We start from the raw sequence: 22,783 nt of genomic DNA on the forward strand, positions 1-22,783 counted from the left end.
TTCCTGGCAGGAGGACTGACTAAACGCTTAGTTGACCATGGATCACCGGCAGTGAAGCCCTATTATATTTTATGCTGCCTCTATAGAATCTACGTGATTAATCTGAATTATGCCCGGGACACACGAGTGAGTCAGAATTTACTGCCTACGTGCAAAACATGGCAAGCAGGAAACGACAGCAACCCGAGCCTTTTGCATATTGCTTGAATTTCAGTCTTCATAAAAACTTACTGTTCTGAAAGGGGAAGATCAGCTTAACTGCATTCTGACACCAGATGATGACAGACTAGCTGGGCTTCCGGTAAAGTCCTATCAACACTTTGGTGGTTGGCAGCAGAGCTCCTGTGATCAATTAGGTTAATTAAAACTGTATGACATGCAGGCTTCATGTGCAACTCCTAACACGGTTAGGATGGAGGCAAATGTGTTACAGCACGATTTCAACTATAATGGGTGTATCTAGAAAGCCTTTTGAACCTAGGCCAGAGCCAGGGTTAATAACTGAATTTCCACACTCTTCGGATACAAGTCTGTAGGCAGATGTGGACCTTGGATGAATTGAGAGTATGATGAAAAGGTAGAAAACTCGAGTTTATGCAGTCCTTAAGCATGACCTAGCCAACATCATACTTCACAGAATCACAGAATCATTGAGGTTGGAAGGGACCTCTGGAGATTGGCTAGACCAATCCCCTGCTCAAAGCAGGGTCACCTAGAGCAGGTTGCTCAGGACTGTGTCCAGTTGGTTTTTGAATATCTCCAAGGATGGAGACTCCACAGTCTCTCTGAGCAACCTGTTCCAGTGTGACGACCCTAACAGTAAAAAAGGTTTTTTTATATATTTAAGTGGAATTTCCTGTATTTCAGTTTGTGCCCACTGCCTCTTGTCTTTTTGCTGGGCACCACTGAGAACAGCCTGACCCTATCTTCTTTACACCCTCCCATCAGGTATTTCAACATAAGACTCCCTCTACCCTTCCCCTCCCACGCCCCAACCCTACCCCAGCCTTTTCTTCTCCAGGCTAAACAGTTCCGGCTCTCTCAACCTCTCCTTGTATGAGAGATGCTCCAGTGCCTTCTTCATCTTCGTGGCCCTTCACTGGTCTCACTTTAGTATGTCCATGTCCCTCTCTTACTGGAGAACCCAGAACTGGACCCAGCACTCCAGATGGGTCTCACCAGTGCTGAGAATAGAGGAGAAGGATCACCTCCTGCGACCTGCGGGCAACGCTCTTCCTAATGCAGCCCAGGATGCTGCTGGCCTTCTTTCCCACCAGGGCATATTGCTGAGCCATGTGCAACTTGGTGTCCACCAGGAACCCCAGGTACTTTTTTACAGAGCTGCTTTTTCATCTGCTTCCCTATGGGAAGACCTCACATGACAGGCAGCAATGGAGTCCAAGATAGGTTGAAAGCCTGAATATAAGCCACCTTGAGGACAGTATTATGCCACATCAACCAGGTGTCTCTGGCCAAAACAAAGAAATGAATAGAACATGGGTCAGAGAGTGCACCGTGCTTCAGATTTCTCTGACAAACTACCTGTCAGCACAACCACAGTCACCACACAACAGGAACAGTATTTCCAAGACAGCAAGAAAGGGCAGCAAGCTCCTCATGATAAATATATAAAAGAAGAAAGAAAATGGAAATTTGCAAGCATGAGAACTAGGCTAAATGCAAAATTCTGGTCCAAATATCTCTGAACTTGTGGAAACTTCAGAAGTAGAGTGAGTGAAACAGTATGACTCACCTGTCACTCAAACTAACACTTAAACCCAACTGCTCAAGGATTTGAAGAAAGAAGGGTTTCCTACACAGAGCCAAACTTGCAGAAAGAACCAAACTTGAACAGTGCATCAAATGGAAAATTCCTCTGAATATGGAGGAAATTGGGTTCCACAGTTCAGAAGTTCTGGCAAGTAGAAAGTATAAAAGTGAAGTTAAAAGCAAGTATGCGAGGAGAGAGGTGTCCAGCCCACGATGGGAAGTCTAGGAGTGGAAACAGACGTGTTATCCCTAAGCTAATGCAGATCTGCAATGATGGTACATACACAGTATGTATATGAAATCATATATAGTGAGCTCATACCTAGCATGAAGAAAGAGGTTTCCTTCATGTCACGATCAGGATCTTTGTTATTTCATTTTGATCTTGGTAAGTTATGCTAAAGATGAAGCAATATATATTACATATGTTACATTAACTTGGCTTTCTTGGTTCAAGGTTGAGTCTTCATATTCATTAAAAATATCTCTTGCTAATTTATCTTCACTTAAATTACTGCTTTATGACAATTATGATTATTTATTTCAATGCTGTAGTGCTGAGGACTCCCAGTCCCTGACCCTACTGTGTAAGGTCCAGGAGAAATACTAAACAAAATAAAACTTCTCCCTGAGAAGTTTGCAATCTGCATGTAAGAGCAAAAGATACACATAGAAAAGATAGGGAATGCAACAGGAAAAATGTTCACTAATATGACTGGTATTGACAGACTGGAAATCTAATTACTGACAAGAATTGTGTCAGTATCCTGGAAAAAGGAGCATTTTAAAGGCAATATTTGAAGGACGGTAAGACAGTTTTGTAGACATAAGAGTTCTTTGCAAGCATGAGGGGCTGAACAGCTGAACAAGAGAAAGCATAAAGATTCTTGGTCTTTTTTTTTTTTTTTTTGGTAAAGTAATGTAAGTGGACAAGCAAACTCCATATGCTGCAATAACAAGGATAAAATGTCGCAAAGCTATGCAATCCTGTTTCCCCATTATAACAAAATAATTCTATACTTAGATTTTCTTTTTCTCATGTGTAAGGGAGGGTTTGTGTGTGGAAGGGAACAGGTCCCTATTAATTTGGTGCACTCCCATCATTGCCACAAAGTTTGGTGCATGTAGGCTTTACAGACTTTTTGTGACAGTTAAAGGCATTTATCAATGGAAGGATGACGGACTACTTTCAGGAAGTACATCCTTAACAACTTATCATGTCTTAAAGAAGTCATGGTCACCATACTACATACAATAAACAGGTGTTTGAGTCCCTCTTCCTCCACCCCAAATTTCCTTAGAGGTGATTAGCATAGAAGAAAGAATAAAGTTTAAACTAGGGGATCATCTTGTTACCCCTTCTGGTACAGGAACATCTACCATTTTTCAGGAGTGCAGCACGCGATTGCTGACGATGGAGTTTAACATTGTTTAAAAAAGCTTTTTAGATCTACCTGCGCAATCTGTCTAGATGGCTGCAGAAAAGATTTAGGCAAACACAGAGTATAAATACATGTAGGTGCTTAGTATATTCAGCTATCACGCGTATTCATAAAAATAATGTATGATACTGGAAAATAATACTGAACCAAAGCGTTAATGCAGTCTTCCACATGCCAAAAGCTTGTATGGGTATATACATAAAGAATGTACGTAGTCAGAGAGAGACACTAACATCTTGTAATGCAATATGTTTCTGCTATACTTACTCCAGACTTCCTAACAGCTGCATATTTTAATATACATAAACCCATACTTGAAAAATAATAAAATGTATTAGTTTTCCACATTAGGCATTTATGACCTAATTTAGGAGAGTATTACATCTTTATAACTTTTAAAAGACCCATTTTGATAAAACATCCCCATAAACAGACTGAGAAAATCAGGGTAACAAGCATCTGTTACTGTGTTGTTTTCTTAACAGGGTAATAAAATAATAACACATTTTTATAACTTTTCACAACAATATAAAGCATTAAAATTGAAACTGATATTGAAAAATGTTCTCATGGTCCTTTTTATTTTATTTTTCCACTATGTAAAGTTACAGTACTTACCAGATTAATATTAATATATCTTAATTATGTTGACACAATGGAAATTTGCCAAAGACAGTCAAAGAATGGAAATAACTTGTTATTTCCACTAGTCTAATTAGGTGGTGTATTTAGGCCATTTTATTCACAATATATGAGTAATATGCATATTTATAAGAACATACAGAGACACTGTATACAGAAAGGATGAGCCAAATTTTCTGAGGGTTTAAAAAAAGGTTATCCCATTGAGTTTTAACAGCAAGACTGATTTTTACTGGTCTATCTGTTCCAATAACTAATTATTAAACTTACATTAAAAAAATGACAATTACATAGGCAATAGCTTCTTCTCAAAAGCTTATGTTATTTTTTAGCAGAAAGATCAGACTATGTTTTGCAACACAAAAATGATGAATAGGTATTGACCATTATAACTCTGAAGCAAAACCACTATATTTAAAAAGGCATGTTATCACAAATTTTGCTAATTATTTCCTCTGAAACTGTACACCTGAACATCAGGAATTCAAACTGGGTAAGCCCCTGACCTGCACTCAAAGTGGATTTGCAGATCTACGCTACTGAAGCACCAAGAAGTTCTACTGCATTACTTTAAAGTATGATTCATAGCTCGTAGGGCTAGAAAGGACCTTTAACAAGGACCAATCTAACTTGTCTGCGTAACACAGCCCACACAGGTTTCTTGAATCAGTTCTCCACATCCAAAAGCTGCGGTTGAACCGGAGCACAGCTTTTACAGAAACATCTCATCTTGATTTTAAAGTTTCCAGTCATGGACCATCTGTCACAACCATTGGTTAAGTTATTTCAGCACTTAGTTACGTTGTTAAAAATATATGCCTTATTTGTCTAGCTTGAATTTGTCTAGCTTAAATGTCAACCTGGATGCTGGGAGAAGGACTGTTCTCGCCTAACCTAGGGCTCTACGTTGTCAATATATACATACGTCATTCTGTCAAGGTAGAGAAATATGCACTTCTCRAGCATGGATCATTTGACCCATTTTAAACATCTACCTTAGGAAGAGAGAAATTACAGGCCAGAAGTGCCTATTCCTCTCCATTGACTAGAAAGGAAATCTAGGCAATGAGCTCAGATACATATGTCTGTATCTGGCCAGAGGAATCCCACCCTGGATATTGTTATAACTCCAAATGCTAGGACTGAAAAACCCTACAACATGAGATTTCTGGTTCCTCCGTGGATCCTTGAAGACCGACTACACAACACTTTATTCATTTTGATAAGCTACATAGACTAAGCACCTTGTGGATCTCCATGTCGCGATTTTCTGATCTTTCACACATTTCTCCCAGATCCTTGAGCCCTCTCCAATGTGCCAAGATCCTTACTGAAACACGAACACCCAAACTGGAACAGTGCTTCAGCTGTGCTTGCACTGTCACAGCAGAACACTCTGGCGTGTGATGCTCCCCTGCTCGTCTGTCTAAGGACTACATTGAGCCTTTTCAGCTACAGCACTGTATTGGCCCCGTCACGTTCAACTGATTACTCAAGGCTCCAAGATACACTTTTAAATCACTGCTTTGCAAGGTACAGTCCCAGGGCCAGTAAATAAAGCCCATTTTCTTAATTCACAGATGAAATAGTGAACATCTGGCTCTTCTGGAATGAAAATAGCTTTCTTGCACTTCATTTATTAAACAGCAACTCAGTAACTCTCTGTCACTAACCTGTCCTCTTCATTACTTTATAGTCCCCAATTAGCTTTCTTTTAAAATATTTGACAAGGAAACTAGACCCTAAATAAACTATGCTTGTAGAACTGGAAACTTTAAGAGTTTGCAGTGTAAATGTTCCAAACCTGCAATGTACACTATAGATGCAGAGCTCTAGCCACTAAGTCTATGTCCATATTGTGAAATAAAGCAACATCAGGGACTGCTCTCAGGTCAAGCAGCAAAACCTAATTGCCCTCACACATAACCCCAGGTCTCTTCTGCCCCTTGAAAAGGTGTCCAAAGGTCCTAAGACAGAATTATTGTCCCATGTGCCATTCAAAGTATCTACAATGATGTGAGGGCTGCGTCATACCCAACCACAGTCATGTCTTCACAGCATGAAACAGAGAGTATGTGTTGAATGCAAACGGTGTTTGCATGCGCAAAGCCTCCTGGGGCGGTGTTGAAGGACTACACAGATGGGGATATCCAAACCTGGATGTCCTGGGTTTGTCCCTCTGGGAATGCTCCCTGCTACACCCTCTTTTCTTCTGACATCAGGTAAGCGCGCGCTAACTGGCACAAGTTGGGAGTATCCTAACTATTAAGTAGTACAGACTGCCAGTGGTCTAGTGCTTGAGTTCACAGCCAGGCCCTATATATTTAGCAGCTTACCTGTTGACAAAATATCCCTAGCCTGATACAGGTTTACCTATCCAAAAAACCTAGACAAACATATCTACTGAACTCTTTCCTAATTTCTGAAAGCATGCCACTGAGGCAAGTTCCTCTGACTTGATATTACAATGTCAGAGCCTCGTTTACGATGGTGAAAGCCAGAACTTCCCAACACCTAATGCTGTTCTTGAGGTATGCGTCAGAACTGCTAAAGCCATTAGGTTACTGTTGACTACAGGCAGCTGAATACTGCCACATCAGCTTAAAGTAAAATACATTTTTTTTGGAAAAAGACATTATTAGAGACTTTGAACCCCAATTTCTTAAAAATAAAGTTTATGAAGTTGGAAGTGATTTTTTTTTCATGAAAAATAAATACAAAGGGTTGCTTCAGCAACCAAAAGGAAATTGTGCTTTGATGAATTGGGAAGTGTGCAATAAATCATGGGAAGCAAGTAATACTACACATTGTAACCTTTGTTCACAGACATGGCATTAAGTGTTTCTTACCCTATAATACAACCAATAAAGACTCTTGGTGTAATAACTCAGGCCTAGTTACCTTTTCATGCCCCTCTGAGAGCTCTACTGTCAAGCTGTCAGCTCAGGTTGAACTTGGATAAACTGGAATTTTTCATCTCCTGCCTATTCCAGATCTTCCATCTCTATTATTGACCATTTTGAACAGGGTCACCATCAAGGTATATAATATGGCTGCCATCTCCAGCACTGCATGCTCTCTATGTTCTCGTAGTCAGATTACAGCTATGTTTTATCATCTTTTTCCGGATAACAATTCCAGTGGCAAGGAACTGCCTTTCTTACCCTTTGTTCAGATCCTGATCTTGGTGAAGAAGTTACGGAAACACGCCTGCGTCTACCTTTGAGAAAAGCAACATCTTCTTGCTCATATCAAGTCATAAGGCTCCTGCAAAGGTCACGTTCATCACTTTGAACCTCCCTCTCAGCTGTGTGCATTACAAGCTACTTTTCACACATCCTTCATGACCTATCCTCATCCTCTGTATCAGCTCATTTACTATCCACATGTCAGAGTCCAACCTGGATCAGTCCATACGTCAATCATCTTTGCCATCCACATACCAAACTTTCAAACCAGCACATCTGCTGCTTTACCTTTTTGGTAGAAACAAGTAAACAGCAGAGCAATTTCATCACCCACCATCACTTCAGTTCTTAAAACTCTTCTCTGCTACGTAAAAATCTTACACCATTGGATAATTTATGTACTGAGACCATGTCCTCACACGCTATCCCCATAACACTCTCCTTTACTTTCCTGTTTATCTTACTAAGATTCTTCTATATATATTGCAGAACCTATTCAGCTTCTGGTTTGTATTTGCATATTACAAATAATAGACAAATACAGCAGAATCCTAGATCTTGACTAATGTTCTTACATTGAAAAGCATTAAAAATAATAACTTTTTTTTTAAGTTAAATGACAATTGACTTCTGGCATATAACTTGAGGCTCCAGAAAAAGAAAAAACTACGTTCAGGAAATGCCATCATTCCCCTTTAGAAAAAACAATAAAAACAGTACTCATTCAAATATCTCAGCCCTTGCATTCAAACCCACTTGTCACATTTGTTATTTTGGAACTGCTTATAAAATTATGTCCCCAAATTAATATTCCCTTATAATGCGTATGACCTTCAATGTGTGTTCTGAAGAACAGGGATTAGGAGCAGCTCATTATCAATTTGCTGAGCCATCCAGGTTCTCCCTTTTGTACCTAGTTATCTCAGTTGTACCACCTAAGTATTCCAGTAGTAAATTCTCAACAAAGACGAACGTTATCTATCTAGTAAGCTATTCAATCCCAAGCTTCTCAAAGTGGCAACAAATACTACCTTTCTATCGTACCATATGCTTGGTTTTTTTTTTAACTCCATGCGCAATGGTGAGATTGTTTAAACTTTCTTATTAACAGATGCAGCAAAAGGTGTTTGCTTTTTCTTAGAAGCACCTCATCCACACTCATAATCTACAATATATCTTCTTATGGCAAATTTAAGTATCGTACCTAAACAGCAACTAGCACTGCAGTCCTCTTGATGGTAATTATTTCTAATTTGCCCCTCTCCCCTCAAAAAAGAACCCCCAAACCCAAACTCTTCACCACCGACAAAAGTAACCTAGTGAAATTCATAACGTCTGACTCCCAGGCTTTCTGTACTGCAATAACTCTACGCGGAGACTGCTTGCTTCCAGCAGTTTTATCACCTTTGGCTGTAAAACCAAGACATGGAGATGTCTCGAGAGTTTTATTTTTTCTGTTGTCTCAATTCTTTACCATCAAAAACAGCAACCCTGTCACTGCACCACCGCATTTAGAGCCCTGCCAGAGCCCTGCCATTCGTCCAGCGCACGTACCAGGCTGGGTACCGGCCCCTTCCTCATCTACCTGTTAAGCTGCTCTTAGCAAATGGAAGCAAATGTTTATCGAGCAATTATTTCTTTTGTGTTTGCACCATGCCAAGCTTAAAAGTTAATACTCTTACTGATTCAGCCACGACTAGCAGTATTAGCATTTAAAGGATGTGAAATCAGAGGCAGAAGATTCATAGCCAGAGCCCTTGACAGAATTATATGAGTATTATACCAATTCCTTCTGTTTTGGTAAAACAGAATACAGAGGTTTTTTTAACCACTCAGGTATAGTCCAGGTCCAACAGTCATTCAGGAATCAAAGTCTGAAAGAAACTTATCATTTTTCATAAACCCCAATTTCATAAACGTTTTCAGGGCTTTGAAGAACAGCTCTCAATCTTGCTGAAAGACAAGTAAGCTACAGTTTAATCCATGTGCGCATTAACTAACATAAATACTTACAGAGACGCTAAGGAGCATTCGCCCACAAAGAATCCCTCCCCATTCCCTCCACTTTAACTAAGCAACGTGGAGGCAAGAGTGTAATTTCTACCAAAAAATAACTGAGGAACTTAATCACTGAGGAGGGAAATGAATTTTTCAGGGTGATATAAACTAGGAGCAATAAGGAGGAAAAAGAAAAAAAAAAAGGAGTGGAGCTGTTGGTTTAAAAGCAAGAAAACCGTCCTGACTATGAAACAGTGGATACAAGGGACATAGCTGAAAGCCACTGGTTGAAGTTTAACTGTACACTGGATGTCACAGTCACAATTGTAAATATAGTATTATATACAGCACTAAAAATACAACCGGTACCTGGTTAACTTATTTTAATTTCTAGATTCTGATATTCCTTTCAAGCATTTCCCTACATTTCATCGTTTTTCTCTAGTGCTGTTAACAACCCAATATTGATCCATTGCTGTATCCTATTGAAATTTAAATCTCTTAAGCAACTTCCAAAATTTTCCAGTGAAGCAAAAATTACAAGGTCATAAAAATGATCCTGTCTTGATTTCATCCCATTTTATGCTCAGTGCTAATGCTTTTTGAGGACTCTCATCTATCTTCTCATATTCTGGCACCTACCTTTACAGCATGCACAGATACACAGCTGGCCCTTCCTCAGCTAAGCTATGTAAATGTAGCTCTTTCAATATCCATGTTTATCTTCACAGACAGCAAAAACTAACTGAATCTCAAACCTCAGCCTAGCTCTAGTTTAAACTAATATCTCTCCCCACTAAATCTTTTTTGAAACATTCTGCCTTTCATCCCAGCAGTGGAAATGTGCGCCTTGTCTGCTTCATCAAATCTACTACCAGTGCCTTTAAGATCACCATTACTAACAAAGAACTTCCATAAATTAAATGCCCGCAGAATCCAAGATGCCATGAAGAATTACTTTATATGCAAATAAAAAAATGTTAAAGCCTTTCACATAGCAGAAACGATTTTCTTAGTTTTGCCTATTAATATACATCTAAGTATAGATGTATTTACAAACTATATATGTATTTCTTTGCACATCTGTTTATATCTCTGAAGATACATCTTTACCTCCTACATGCAATAATTTAAAAAAAAATGAATGTTGAGGTAACAAATAAATCAAAATATATGTTATTAATAATACTGAAGGCCTCAATTCAGCATGCACATTAGTCAGACCGAAGGTATAGTTTAAAAATTAGGCATATGATCACTTTGCTGAACTGTGCTTTACACGATCTTGAAGTGAAAGCCAGAAAGCTGGAACAATGCAAACACTCAAGGAAGGGAAGAAACACAAAAAAGCCAAACTGAAATTAGTTGCCTCCAGTCTGGTGCTTAAGTTTGATTCAGCTGGAGAAATATCTGCAAGCACTACCAACCATGCAGCCAGGCTCCTTCAAACAGGTCAACTTTGGAGAAAAGGAGAACTTAGCTGGTGCCCACTTCTGTCTGGACCTTGTTATAGGACTACGTGAATGAGAGAACAGGCAACTAGAACAGGAAAGAACTACAAGAGTTACAGAAAAATACTGCCACTTGCTCCTGGCATTCCCAGATTATTGTCTATTGCTTTCCAGAATTACCCTGTTATTCTAGAGATTTTATTCTCTGGTGTGTATTTTTACTTGCAAAGCGACAAGTCAGTGATCCTAGAGATGTCCAAGGGTAGAGCTTCTGTCCAAGTTCAACTCAGTAGCACACATCTGTCTTGTCTATCATCTTACCTCTAGCGACAGATATAAAATTTAAAATGCAGATCCTGTTCACCGGAAGAAACTCCAAGTTTCATGCAATTTTCTTAAAAACAGATGAATTCCAACTCTAACAGTTATAAGATCCTGAAGTTCTCACAATGTTTCACCTGGACTGCTCACCTCCTGTGCTAAGAAGTAACTGCAACAATTCATGTTGCAGTGTGGAACGGTGTAAGTACATTATGCTGTTGCCTAAAAGCAAACGTATACTAACGCACTCATAAAAAAAAGAAAGCAACAGGGAGATGGACTTTTTATCTAGGTAATGACACGTAAGAAAAAAATATATTACTCTTAAGATTCTTGAATTATCAAGCAGCTACCAGGAATCTCTGTAACATATGCAGTACATGGATGTAATGCCACTATCTTAACAAGAATTAACGCAAATTACTTACGATGTGCATGTTCCTGTATCATCCCTTTGTAGAGTATCTTGGAATTCTTAAGTAAGTTGCCTTCTGTTCTAGTATCTGCTCGTAGAGTCACATTTGCTCACCTTACCCGTCAAATACATATTTATGTAGCTGTTATTACATTTCAGATTACCATGAGCAAAATTCCAGAAGGCAGGTTCTCATTTATACTAAGATCCTATAAGCCGTTCAGGAGGCACAAAAGAACATACATTTCATTGAAGAAAAAATGTATTCTTACCCTAGGATCCTTTTACGCCAGTACAACTGTGCGCAAAAAGCCTCTAGTACATATTTGAATTTGGCCATGCATAGCTAGAAAAAATAAATAATTACGCATGGTTTACGAAATCAGCAGTTGCTTTGTTTGATATGAGAGATTCGGTTAATTGTAAGCTTCATAGCCAACTTTTTTCGCCTCACTAACAGAGATTGCCATTTTTTTTTTTTTTGCGAAGAAGAATTTGTTTGGTTACGAGAGATGAAAAGCAATAAAGCAAAATCTAGGACTGTGAGCAACCCTGCTTTAGCAAGCCGCACGGGTTCTTTTTCAGGACTTCCAGCACCACATGCTTGAGAAGGCAGCGACACAGCAGAGCAGCAACCTTTTGCACTGCGGTGCAAACTACATTAGCAGAGTCGTTCCATGCCAGTGTCTCCCACCTCAACAGAGCCACATCTATCCTGCCTCCACGGCTCGCACGCTGCTTGCAACAATTCATGTACTGTGTTGTGTTTTAAGACACTGATGTATGTGCAATCCTAGAATTTTAAATGTCCCCGCAGGATATCAAATACTATCCAGACCATTTGTAAATACTTTCCCAGTGCTCCGCAGAAAATGAGCCAGTTCTTTTCAAAATCGACTTAAATGACATTTTTGGTCTTATCTAAGAATCTCTGTTCTTGTTTAATAAAATCATCTGGGCAACTTGCTGTTTCATCAGCACCGCGAGCTTATGCCTTCATTAATAAATTCTCTTTGAGTGTTAAGATTACCCCCAGTAGAGACAGCTGGGAAACTCTAACATAAAGTCAAGCAGCACGTTTAATGACCAAAGAACTTCTGGAAACTTAGTCCAAAATGATACATCATTGTGTCAGACACTCTTAGGCAATATGCAGTTTGGTCTCCCTCTTCAGAAATACGAAACCCCCTGAAACCGCTACCACAAATTGCGAACCTTTTAAATTACTGCCAAGCCACCTGCTTTTCTCCAGGAAACTTCATAAACCTCCCCAAATTAGTAATGTCATTAAGTAAAGCTTACGGAACCGTTGTTATCCTGATGGAGCATTAGCTGTTTACCGTACGGAAACCAATCGGGATAAATAGACCGCCGTGTATATTGTATGTTCCATTCCAAATCAAATGCTTTAAGATACTCTCAAATTTGTCCTTCTTTTATATTTAACGTCTCTGGGAGAAAACCACGTAACCTTATTCTCAGGATTAACCGCAAGGCGATGCAGAAGCCGCGTTCGGGACGAGCGTACGGGAGAAGATGCTCAGCCCGCTCGCTCGTCCTCGAGCGACGCTAACGGCTGCGCAAACCGGCAGCGCAGCCCGGCGTTCCGGGCCGGCGCCGCGCGGAGCGCCGTGCCATCGCCTCTCGGGGCAATTTATCCCGCGCGATGATTTAGGGGACAGTTCAGTGGCACCATTTTGGGGGCGAAGGCGAAAGCGGCGGGGAAGGGATGCATAAATCAGAGGTGACTGGCAGGTAAAGGATATACGCCGCAATCAGCCAAGCCATGTGCACGCTGGCACAAATTCAGCGCGATCGTTTATAAAAAGCTGAAGGCAGGCGTACACAAAAGGGGGTCTGGTGCTAACTAAATCCACAGATAGATTACACGCCACTGGAATAAACACTTCCAGATGCCGGCACACAAAACCCTTTTACAGAAAGCAATGTTTTCTTTCATAAATCCGAGAGGAGGAACCGGGCGGTGGGGGCTGGGAGGGAAGGGAACAAGATTTCCAAGCTGCCATCCGACTTCCTACCGCTTTTATAGAATAATAACTCATATTTTCAAATACACAGTGTGAACATTATGGAATAACAAATAACTACAGACAATGGCTCGGAACACGGGCAAAGCCATCGCAAATATGTGACTGTTTAAGGAAAGAAAATCCTATTTTTGCGTTCAGAATGAGAAGAAACAATGACAAAATTGTGTTTTTATAGATCAGAAACCGAAGAGATAACCGCAGGTCAAGTTATCGAGTGCCTTGCAGCACAAATATATACATTTCGTTTCTGAAAAAATGATTACAAATGAAATCCTGCCTTCTTTAAAGTCAGTATCGAGTGATTTTGATTACCAATGGGGGCAATATATCATATACAGGACCCTAAATATCAGAGATTTTTGGTCAGACTTCAGTTTCTATGTACCTAATTTCTTTTAGAGACAGTATTCAAAATTTTACATCATTCAAGTGCTTTGGAAAAATTGAGATGTAACGTACCCACATTGTGTATATTGAAACAATTATTGAAGATTGTATTCCAAAACTTTTCACTACTGTTTTGGTCTGAAGTATGCAGAAAAAAATTCCTTTCAGTTAAGAAGAATAACTTGCAGACCAAATGTAAAGGAGACTTTTTTTTTAATGCATAAGGCACAATAAACTTGCTTTTTGGAATTTTCTGTTCTGCTTATCTTGCTTATCACAGAAAAACATACCACCATACTATCCCTTGTATTTTCAAAGTTTCCCTCACTTCTTTCAACCCCCAGGATCTGCTGCTTTAGTCTCCCACAGGCTCAGCTTTGCCATGTCTTCAACCGATTTTCCATGAATTTTGGTTTCTATAGGAAATCAGTAGTACCTGGAATACTTGCATTCATTATTTCAGAATCCGTAATAGTTTGGCAGTCTTGTGTAAGGCCCAAATAATGTAATTCTTCACCAAAGGACATTCTCTGGTGCTGCATGTTCTTCACAGCAGGAACGTCCCAAGCAGCATCATAAATGTGGCTTTGTAGATATTCATCGTGTAACGATGCCCACGCAATTTCACGGGACTGAAATATGTAGCAAGGGAAGGTTTAGACTGGCAAGTCATTTCAAGCTGCAATTACCTGGGGCCTGGAGGAGTACTCTCCCCCAAAAGTAAACACGCAGGTTACACCCCGGGCTCGCTAAGCCTGCTCCACGGCCCCGCGCTGATGCTGCCGAGTGATGGCCACTGGCTCCCATAGCTCCGTGAGGTAGCATGATTTCCTCCTACAATCTCAGTTTCCCTTTGGCTAAACATCTAAACCACTTCACTTCAGACCTGACGTAAAGAATCCGTTTTGGAAATGTTTTCCAATTCTTTTTGCCTCTGTTCTTACACAGCTGTAGCTGGCTGCTTTTTTTAATTTCATGGTAGAAGATGCTAACTATGCTTTTGACTAGAGCTGATGTCTCGCGGTCACAAGCACTACTTAGAAACTTGTATTATTCGGCAGTTGAATAATTTCAAAGAACTCAAAATAATTTCTTTAGAGACTTTATGTTGGCCTACCTGGTAAGAAATGTAAAAATATACATCTGACAATTTTGTTATCACAACAGCATCCTAAATATTATTATTTAGAATAATATTTGGATGAATATTAGGATAGTATCTATAGGCCCTGTCAGGACTTAAGATGATCTTCACCGGGTACTTTACAGAGATGGCCTTTATTCTGATGTGCTCAACATCTAATTAACTGAGACCACAGAGGATATAACAGAGACCACAGAGGATATAACAAACAAGTGATAAAAAAGCGCGCTGTTTAGGATGCCAAGCACAAAGTGCCCCACGGCTGATATAAAAACACTGGAGCACAGACGGTCACACCGTATGAGAGAGAAGATGATGGCAAAAGATACCTTTTAGCCAAGACCGAGGAGAAATTCATACACAAAAAACACCATAGGGTCCGACATAAGGACAAACAGAATCTGTACTTTTAAGTTTTCATTGGACACAGGCACATTAGGAGTACATTAGTGAGTGCACTCGGCTACCTGCACGTCTTACCAGTGCAACCTGCACTACAAATTCCAAGGGCTAAATGGAGTAATGGGCAGAAGGTCCCAGACCGTTCCGATTTTGTTAGGTTTATGGTTTCAGTGCCTTATTTATACTTCCATTTCGATATTCTAGCCTGCAAGGCCTTATGAACGAAAATCATTTGAAAAATAAATGCCATGGTAATAGCTCATTAAAGAGAATACGCAGCTGAATGGCTCTGTATTAAACAACTGCTGATAATTTTATAAATCAAAATGAATATTTTGAATGAACTTCCTTTACGTGTCTTAAAAGAGTGTTTGCAATAGGCCTGCAGGATCCTGAATCTAAATCTAACATATTCTTCTTATTATTTTACTTGGCTTGCTAGTCTGTAAAAACATTGAACTTAGTAGAATTTGGATTGATATTGATTTTGATTCCATTTAAATCCTGAATTTTATTGAGATCAGTGATGCTGCCATGATGTAAAATGAGTAAGAGTCCAGAACTAAAGCTTCGGGAAGCAAGAGGAATACATGCAGGTCATGCCCAAAGCCATGGCAATTTGCTCTTTCTCAGAAAGACTTTCCACTAACTTCTCATTGAACTCCAAGTAGGCAATTCTTCACATGAAAGAGAAGTAATTCTCTTACTCTCTTTGCTCTAGGCCAGACTTCAATGCACATTAATACCTAGACCACTCATCAGAATGAACTATGAAGTGACCTAATCACACGGTTATATATGGACCATAATTACGAATAGAGATTATATAAAAGCATTAGAATATTCATATATATTAATTTTATAGTTAAATGTAAATTCATCTCTCAATATAAAAAGTCCATTAATCCTATGTAGGCAAATTTCCCATTAATTTTTGCTTGAATAAGGAAGTAAGATTTAGCCTGCAATGAAAGAATGCACATAAAATGTCTCACTGCTTTAACCTAAATGCACAGGGCACAGAAAAATATTCAGTTACAACATATGGAATTGCATCATCCCACATGATGAAGAGTTACATATTTCCCATTCCTGTCTTGCAAAATTATATGGTACTATGTTTTAAATCAATCATTTGTACCTCTGCTCCTTGAAAGTCTGGATCATGCTTTAAAGTGGGCAATAGTGAGTACCACCCAATATTGTCAATAGAGAATACGTGGATAAAATATATGTCTAGACTACCTTAGAGATGATACAGTGCAGAGGAATCTAGAGTACACTTGCTGCTTTCCATTGTGGCTTGCACTCTGAGACAAAAACCTAAATGCTCTAATTATGCTAGTCGTTTTGACATAGCTATTAAGGTCAAAATAAATGCAAACGGATCATTTTCACTACTTTAATGTTAGTTCTCATTTACCATATGATTATAAAACTTTCAAAGTGCTCTTTTTGTCCAAACCAACATCTATCAAATGCTGCTAAAGAATAAATTACACAGCTCAACTCTTCTCCCAAAACTGCCTTATTAGGAACACCTATCACAATCATCAGATGGAAGAGATGGACAGTCACGATGAAATGATAACAGACAAAGATCAGCTGTCAGAAAATATCACTGTTGATGCTTGACAGATATATAATAACCATCTTGAGAAGAATATTCCTGAAAGAATGTATATTTTTTCCTACAAAATATGCTCCTATAAGTGCTTTTTAAACAGAAATAGAATCAAAATGCCCAATGATTATATGGGACTGAGTTTTGTAGATAAAGCTAATACTTACATTCAGGTTTTCCATTTGACAGGTAACAGTAATATTTTGAATAGTTCTACATCAAAGAAGTTTTCAACAAGATTTCCTTTGGAAATCTCAAGTAGTTTCTGAAAGAAAATATGCCTGCAGCTGGTAACTAAAACTGATGTGGTTCTTCTCAGTTTCATCAAGCTTCACCACTCAAAATCAGCAAGATTCAATGAAACCCACATACAATATTAATCATGTCATTACAACTCAGCAATAGTCAGGGCACTAGAGTGTCTCTCTCATTAACTGGAACAGAATCAGAGGCTTACAGTCTTTGGGAACGTTTTGAATATAAGTATATCCAAGTCAACTAGGTCTCAAAGTTGAAGGAATGAAGTTCGCAGGAATCCTATCCGGATTCAGATCCTGGACTCTAAAGTAGGAAACGTAGAAACTGTAAAATCCCCATATTAGGCATAAGATCCCAAATTCATTTTCATATATGCAGAAGCTTAGAAATCAGAGAGCATGCATTGTCCTATAATATTCTTTCACCGGTTGGTTTCCTAAACTATTAGAATCAGTCAGCATGACCAGCCAGTTGGCATGCAAGTCCACAAGCCACAGGTGTTTTGAGGGAGTCTGTATGACAAGGGTTTCTCACAGTCAATAGCATCCCTGGGATGCATATTCAAAGAAATTTTGCTTTGTTCCTGCCGTCTGCTTGCCCCTACTTCTGGAATCGTAGACCTAAGAAACTCAGGTTAATGACTTCAGCGTGTTGTGTATGTAAATCAACTGCAGCAAATTAACTTCTTCTTCTTCAAGGACTTATTTGCACGTATATTCACAGAGTGCATGACTCCAACAACACACTTCTCCATACAAACCTATCAGCAGACCTTCAAGTTTTCACATGGTAACAATGATCGGTGTGTCTCAATTATCATAATGTTTGGTGAAAATGAAGATAGAGCTCTGAGTAGCCCTCTGCAAACTACATTGAAAAAGACTTCTGCAACAAATACACTTTCATGACGTTGAGCTCTAGTGGCATGTGTCTAAGCAAATATGGAGAAGTTATACTAGCCATCTTACAGCAGATCTTTGTATAACCAGATACAGCCATTTCTTTGGATTGCAGTAACAGGGACCAATTGACAAAGGATTTAGTTCTGTCTGTGCAGAAGGTGTGGGCACTCTGACAAAGTCCCTGGAGGCGCATCAATACTAGCAGAATGAAAGTTAAAAATGAAAACAGCTAAGTGTTTCCTAGGTAGCATGAAACCTTGATACAACTTTGGACAGCAGTTTGAGGTATGCTCTGTGGAAACCTGTTACAGGGAAAAACTACATCAGAAGGATCTGTACATCCGAGGAACAATCTCATAGAAGCCTCTAGAAGAGACATTTTCATTCAGGAAGCTAGTACTTGAACCAAAGCTGTTAGGAAACGAGTTTTCTAACTAGAAGAAAGAAATGTAATAGTCATGGGTTATCAAATACCAAGAAACCATCCAAGGATGGGTGAGAGACAACCACCAATTACACCCTGACATTACTCACAGAAAGTCTTTCACCTTTTTGTAATAACAGACTTGAGGAATAAAAAAGGTTCATCAAATGAAGAGAAAGCTAAACTCACTTGGTTTAATTCTTTTGAGTAGTAAGTAGAAATGAAGACAACCAATTCTGCCTAACAAGGAGAACCATGTGGTGCTTGTGCTGTGAGGAGTGGAACGTGGCAAGACTGAGATAACTTTATCTCCCTGAATCCCATGTGAGGGGGTCTAGAAACAGACAGGCTAAGACGACTCTGTTGTGAGAACAGGTTCGACCAGGTGGGATGAGAATTATCATCAGAACTCTATCTTGCCTTATCTTCTGGAGGACCTTCCAGCAATGGAGTGATAGGAAAGGTCTACATCAGATGGTTTCACCAGAGAAACAGATCTGAGAGGGATCCTGGATATAAACTACTGCTTTCTTGTTTACATCTGAAAAGGAAAGGTTGATTTTGAAAGTTCATGGAATAGAATGAACCTATGAGATCCAGTCACTCTGTTTCCTCCAACATGAAAGTTATGGTGGTATGCAATGGAATCTAAACTGGGGATCTAAATTTAATGCTTTTAAGGGTGAATCTTCAGCCACTTGTACTGGCACACCTTTATCCGTATCAGTATTTCCTGAGCTTAAGTCCACTTTCAGAAAGCAAATGGCCAAGGTTGAGATAATGCCCTGCACTGGCTCTGACCAGTTGTGACAGTTCCTACTAAACTCTCTTGAATATGGGAAAATTAAGGATCCTATGCTGCTTGTACTAGTCCGGATCCTACTTCGAAAAGAACCTCTCAAGCCAAGATGCCCATCAAGGTCACCTGTACCAGACAGTCATTAGAATTGGTCTAATAAATATGAATTTACAACAGGATTCAGTGGCTACAGTAAATACAGTGAAGTTCCTCTACTTTGCCTGTTCAGCAGGAGAACATGGGGCAGGATGAACACCTAGCTAACCTGTGATGGCCTTCAAGCCGTTATAAACACTGAAGCTGCAGTTTGATGGGTGCCACCACAAGGATCACAAGAAGTGCATCGAGTAAAGCCACCTTTCTTCCTGCTTCAGTCATGCTGTCTGGGAGGTCAAGCAGATTTGCAAAGAAACTGTTCTAAAGGGGATGGCAATAGGAGCAAGCAGAAGTCATCCAATGCAAGTGTTGCCACAGTACTGCTCAAAATACAGTATTTTAAAAACAACACTATGACAGACTGGCAATACGAAAAGGCAGAGTCAAAGAAAGCATCAATCCACCTTCACGCTTACTGCATTTGTAAGGAACTTATGGGAAGTGAGGGGCACTTTCTTAAACGACTGTGATAGGAGTGAAGTGGTTTGTCCCAAGAATTGCCAATGAGGGTACTGACAGGAAGAGTTAACTATATTTGAGGGAAAATATGGGCTGATTTCAAATGACTACACTGAAATAGCTTTCAAAATGCTTTTCCTGAACGGTTTCATTAAAAAAGGGAAGTGTATTACTAGCTCTACAACATCTGTATGTATCTAGAAGACGGCCCAAGAGTCTCTCTCTCTTTCTTGACCTGTTTAGAGGGAACAAGGTCTGCTCATCTCATCAACCACATTGACAGAAGGTAATGTTAACAAATTAAAATTTTCAGTGACCTGGACAGTTTGGGAAGTTCGTAAAATAGCAGTACTTTAAAAAAATCAGATTATTTTACTATGTGCTGTGGTTGCAGAGCAATTTTAAACTTCAGTTAATAATTGAGCTGAGTTTTAGTGAGGGTGGGGAAAGGAAGAATTACCTCTCTGTCACTGTTTTTGTGCTGCTATTCACTTCTTTATAACATTCTCTTCTTTTAGAATATTCTTCTTTTAGAAGCTATCTCCATGCTCTTAGCTGCAACTCTTGAAAACTTCTGCTAAAAAGCATTCTCTATTTTGGACTAGAAATTCTATCCCATAATTTACATGATATTAATCTAGCATTTGTGGGTGGCAAAAGACAGAGGTAAAATACAGTATAGACAATTCATTACAAATACATATCAACTATCATTAATAACCCAAACATGTAGTACCATTTATAAAAGCATTGTCCACAGTTTTGACACTAGGAAAATTATAACTTCACGTACCCTTTTCTACTTTACTTCTGCCTGTTCCTAGCTTCTGAGGTCAAGTCCCTCTGTTTCCTTGATATTTTCGCCCTTCATATACTTCTAAATCATTTTGATGGAGATGAATTTCCTCCAAATTTAGAATCATTTTCCTTTTCTAAAATCCCTCCAAAAATGGACACTTTCTTCCTGATTTTTAGGAGCTCTGAACTAGGGTTTTTGGCGGTAATGATTTCTTTGACACTCATTCTTTTCTAAATGTAGATGTTATGAGGTAAGAAAGGATATATGCCACACAGAACAGCAGACCATAGGAAAATGGCCCCAATTTATGACATTAGAGACAGACAACTCTCACATTTTTATCAGCTGAGAAATTTAAATACAGAATTTGTTTGGCTGCTCTGAACAATGGATTTGCAATTTGCATAGAAAAAATGACGGCAAAACCTCATAATCCATCAGTGTTTTACCGCAAGCTTAGTTCTATTACATTTTAGTCAAGGTTCAAAGCTGTCTAAAGAAACCAATCTCTTCTTTCTTCAACCCTAAATGTGTCACTTGAGAGTTCAACTTCCAATAGAAGCAGTATCTGACACACAACTAATTTTAGAATATAAAGTGCTCCTCACCATATTGGAATACATATAATTTAAAATAACTGTAAACCTAAACTCTGCAAAAACAGAAAATTCAAGCACTAACAAAAAAGCATAATTTGTAATTGAAAGAAAATAATATTTAAAAGAAAAAAAAAACTTTTTTGTCCTTCCAAAAAGAGACAGAAATTACTAAGTTTTATTTCCCAAGAGAATTATGCCACTTTTATAAAGAAAATTACAGTCACCACAAATTGCTCTCAACAATTCCATAGCTTCTTCATTTGACCACTTGAAAATCAAAGTTCTTTAAGATTATAAATATAACTTTTTATAACTCTGTTATTACGTACTGTGAATGGGGAAAAGGGGCCAATCTTGTGGCCATAGCGTCGAATGGCCTCTCTGATGTGGCTGGGCTGGATGGCATCGCTTTGAGCCTCGATACCACAGGCTGCAGTGCTCTGCAACAGAAAAACACATAAATTGTTACTAAATCAAAAACACACAACAGACCTACAGTGCATAAAGTATGAAAATAAACCTTTATAAAATGGACCAAATTTTTTTTTCCTGAGGATACACATCATTACTGCCACACACTACATTAGAGAAAAAAGCTATTAACAAATCAAAGAGGACTTTTACATGAACTTTGCTTAAGAGACCCAGAGAACACTATATTTGTCCTCTTAAATCTTTCACCTAGTGCTGCTGTATGTTGCAATTGAAAAGAGCAGCAAATGCTCAAACTAAAATGAGAGGGTCCTATAAGTCATACTGCAATAACCGCAGAAACTATTTTTAAAACATTTCAGGCTTTCATTATGATGTGAAGGGGTGGGGAAAATATTGAACAAGTACCCAAAGCGGAAGGCAATTTGACACCAAAATCACAACTGAATAATATCACACTGAAATTTGAAAATAAAGCATGTGACATTACGGTATTAGAGAGATGCAAAAATATTTTAATATCTCAAAGTGGACTGTTTTCAAATTTCAAATGAAGTGTTTTGGACTAAGAACCCTAAATTGAAAAATAAGATTTCACTGGTAATGATCCACTGATTTTACAAAAATATCCCATGAATTTTAGAAGCAAAGATTACTCTTTTCTCTTTGCTAATTGAACAATAATGTTGCTCGAGGCCTCACCTAGGCATTCGAGATAGCTGCTTGCCAGAATTCAGACAGCTTATCAGAGTGATGGCTGTGTGGTAATAAATTAATGAAAACGGTGTTGGTGAACGTACTAAGAATGACAAAAACGTACTTTGTACACTGAAATTTACTGCGCACATACACACAGATCCCATACATTTACATTTTCAAACTTGGGCATTGAAAAAAAAAAAGGTTTTATTTTCAAGAGTGCTGAGTCGACTGGCGTCTGTGTGCATACACAGAGAATATTCATAATATGATGGCGGATTCTTCCCTTGCTGATTGACATTCGTAAAGGGAACGTGAAACTCAAATATTTTCTGCTGGACTGGGCCTGCAGGTACTAATAATAACATTCACCACGTAAATTTTTTTCTCAGTGCCTCAGTATATCTATGCCTATTAAAAT

At 38.9% G+C, this 22,783-nt stretch overlaps 1 protein-coding gene across 2 annotated transcripts in view; it reads right to left on the bottom strand.

The window, feature by feature from the left end:
* SUPT3H (SPT3 homolog, SAGA and STAGA complex component) overlaps positions 1–22,783 on the bottom strand; it is a 284,473-nt gene that overhangs the window by 30,997 nt on the left and 230,693 nt on the right. For both annotated transcript variants that reach the window (XM_026059416.1, XM_026059415.1), the window contains exon 11: positions 21,561–21,671. In XM_026059416.1, coding sequence (XP_025915201.1) covers positions 21,561–21,671 — 111 coding nt within the window. The remainder of the gene's footprint in view (positions 1–21,560; positions 21,672–22,783) is intronic.

The sequence above is a fragment of the Apteryx rowi genome, unplaced genomic scaffold (genome assembly GCF_003343035.1).
Source record: "Apteryx rowi isolate R43461 unplaced genomic scaffold, aptRow1 scaffold_157, whole genome shotgun sequence".
Lineage (NCBI taxonomy): Eukaryota > Metazoa > Chordata > Aves > Apterygiformes > Apterygidae > Apteryx > Apteryx rowi.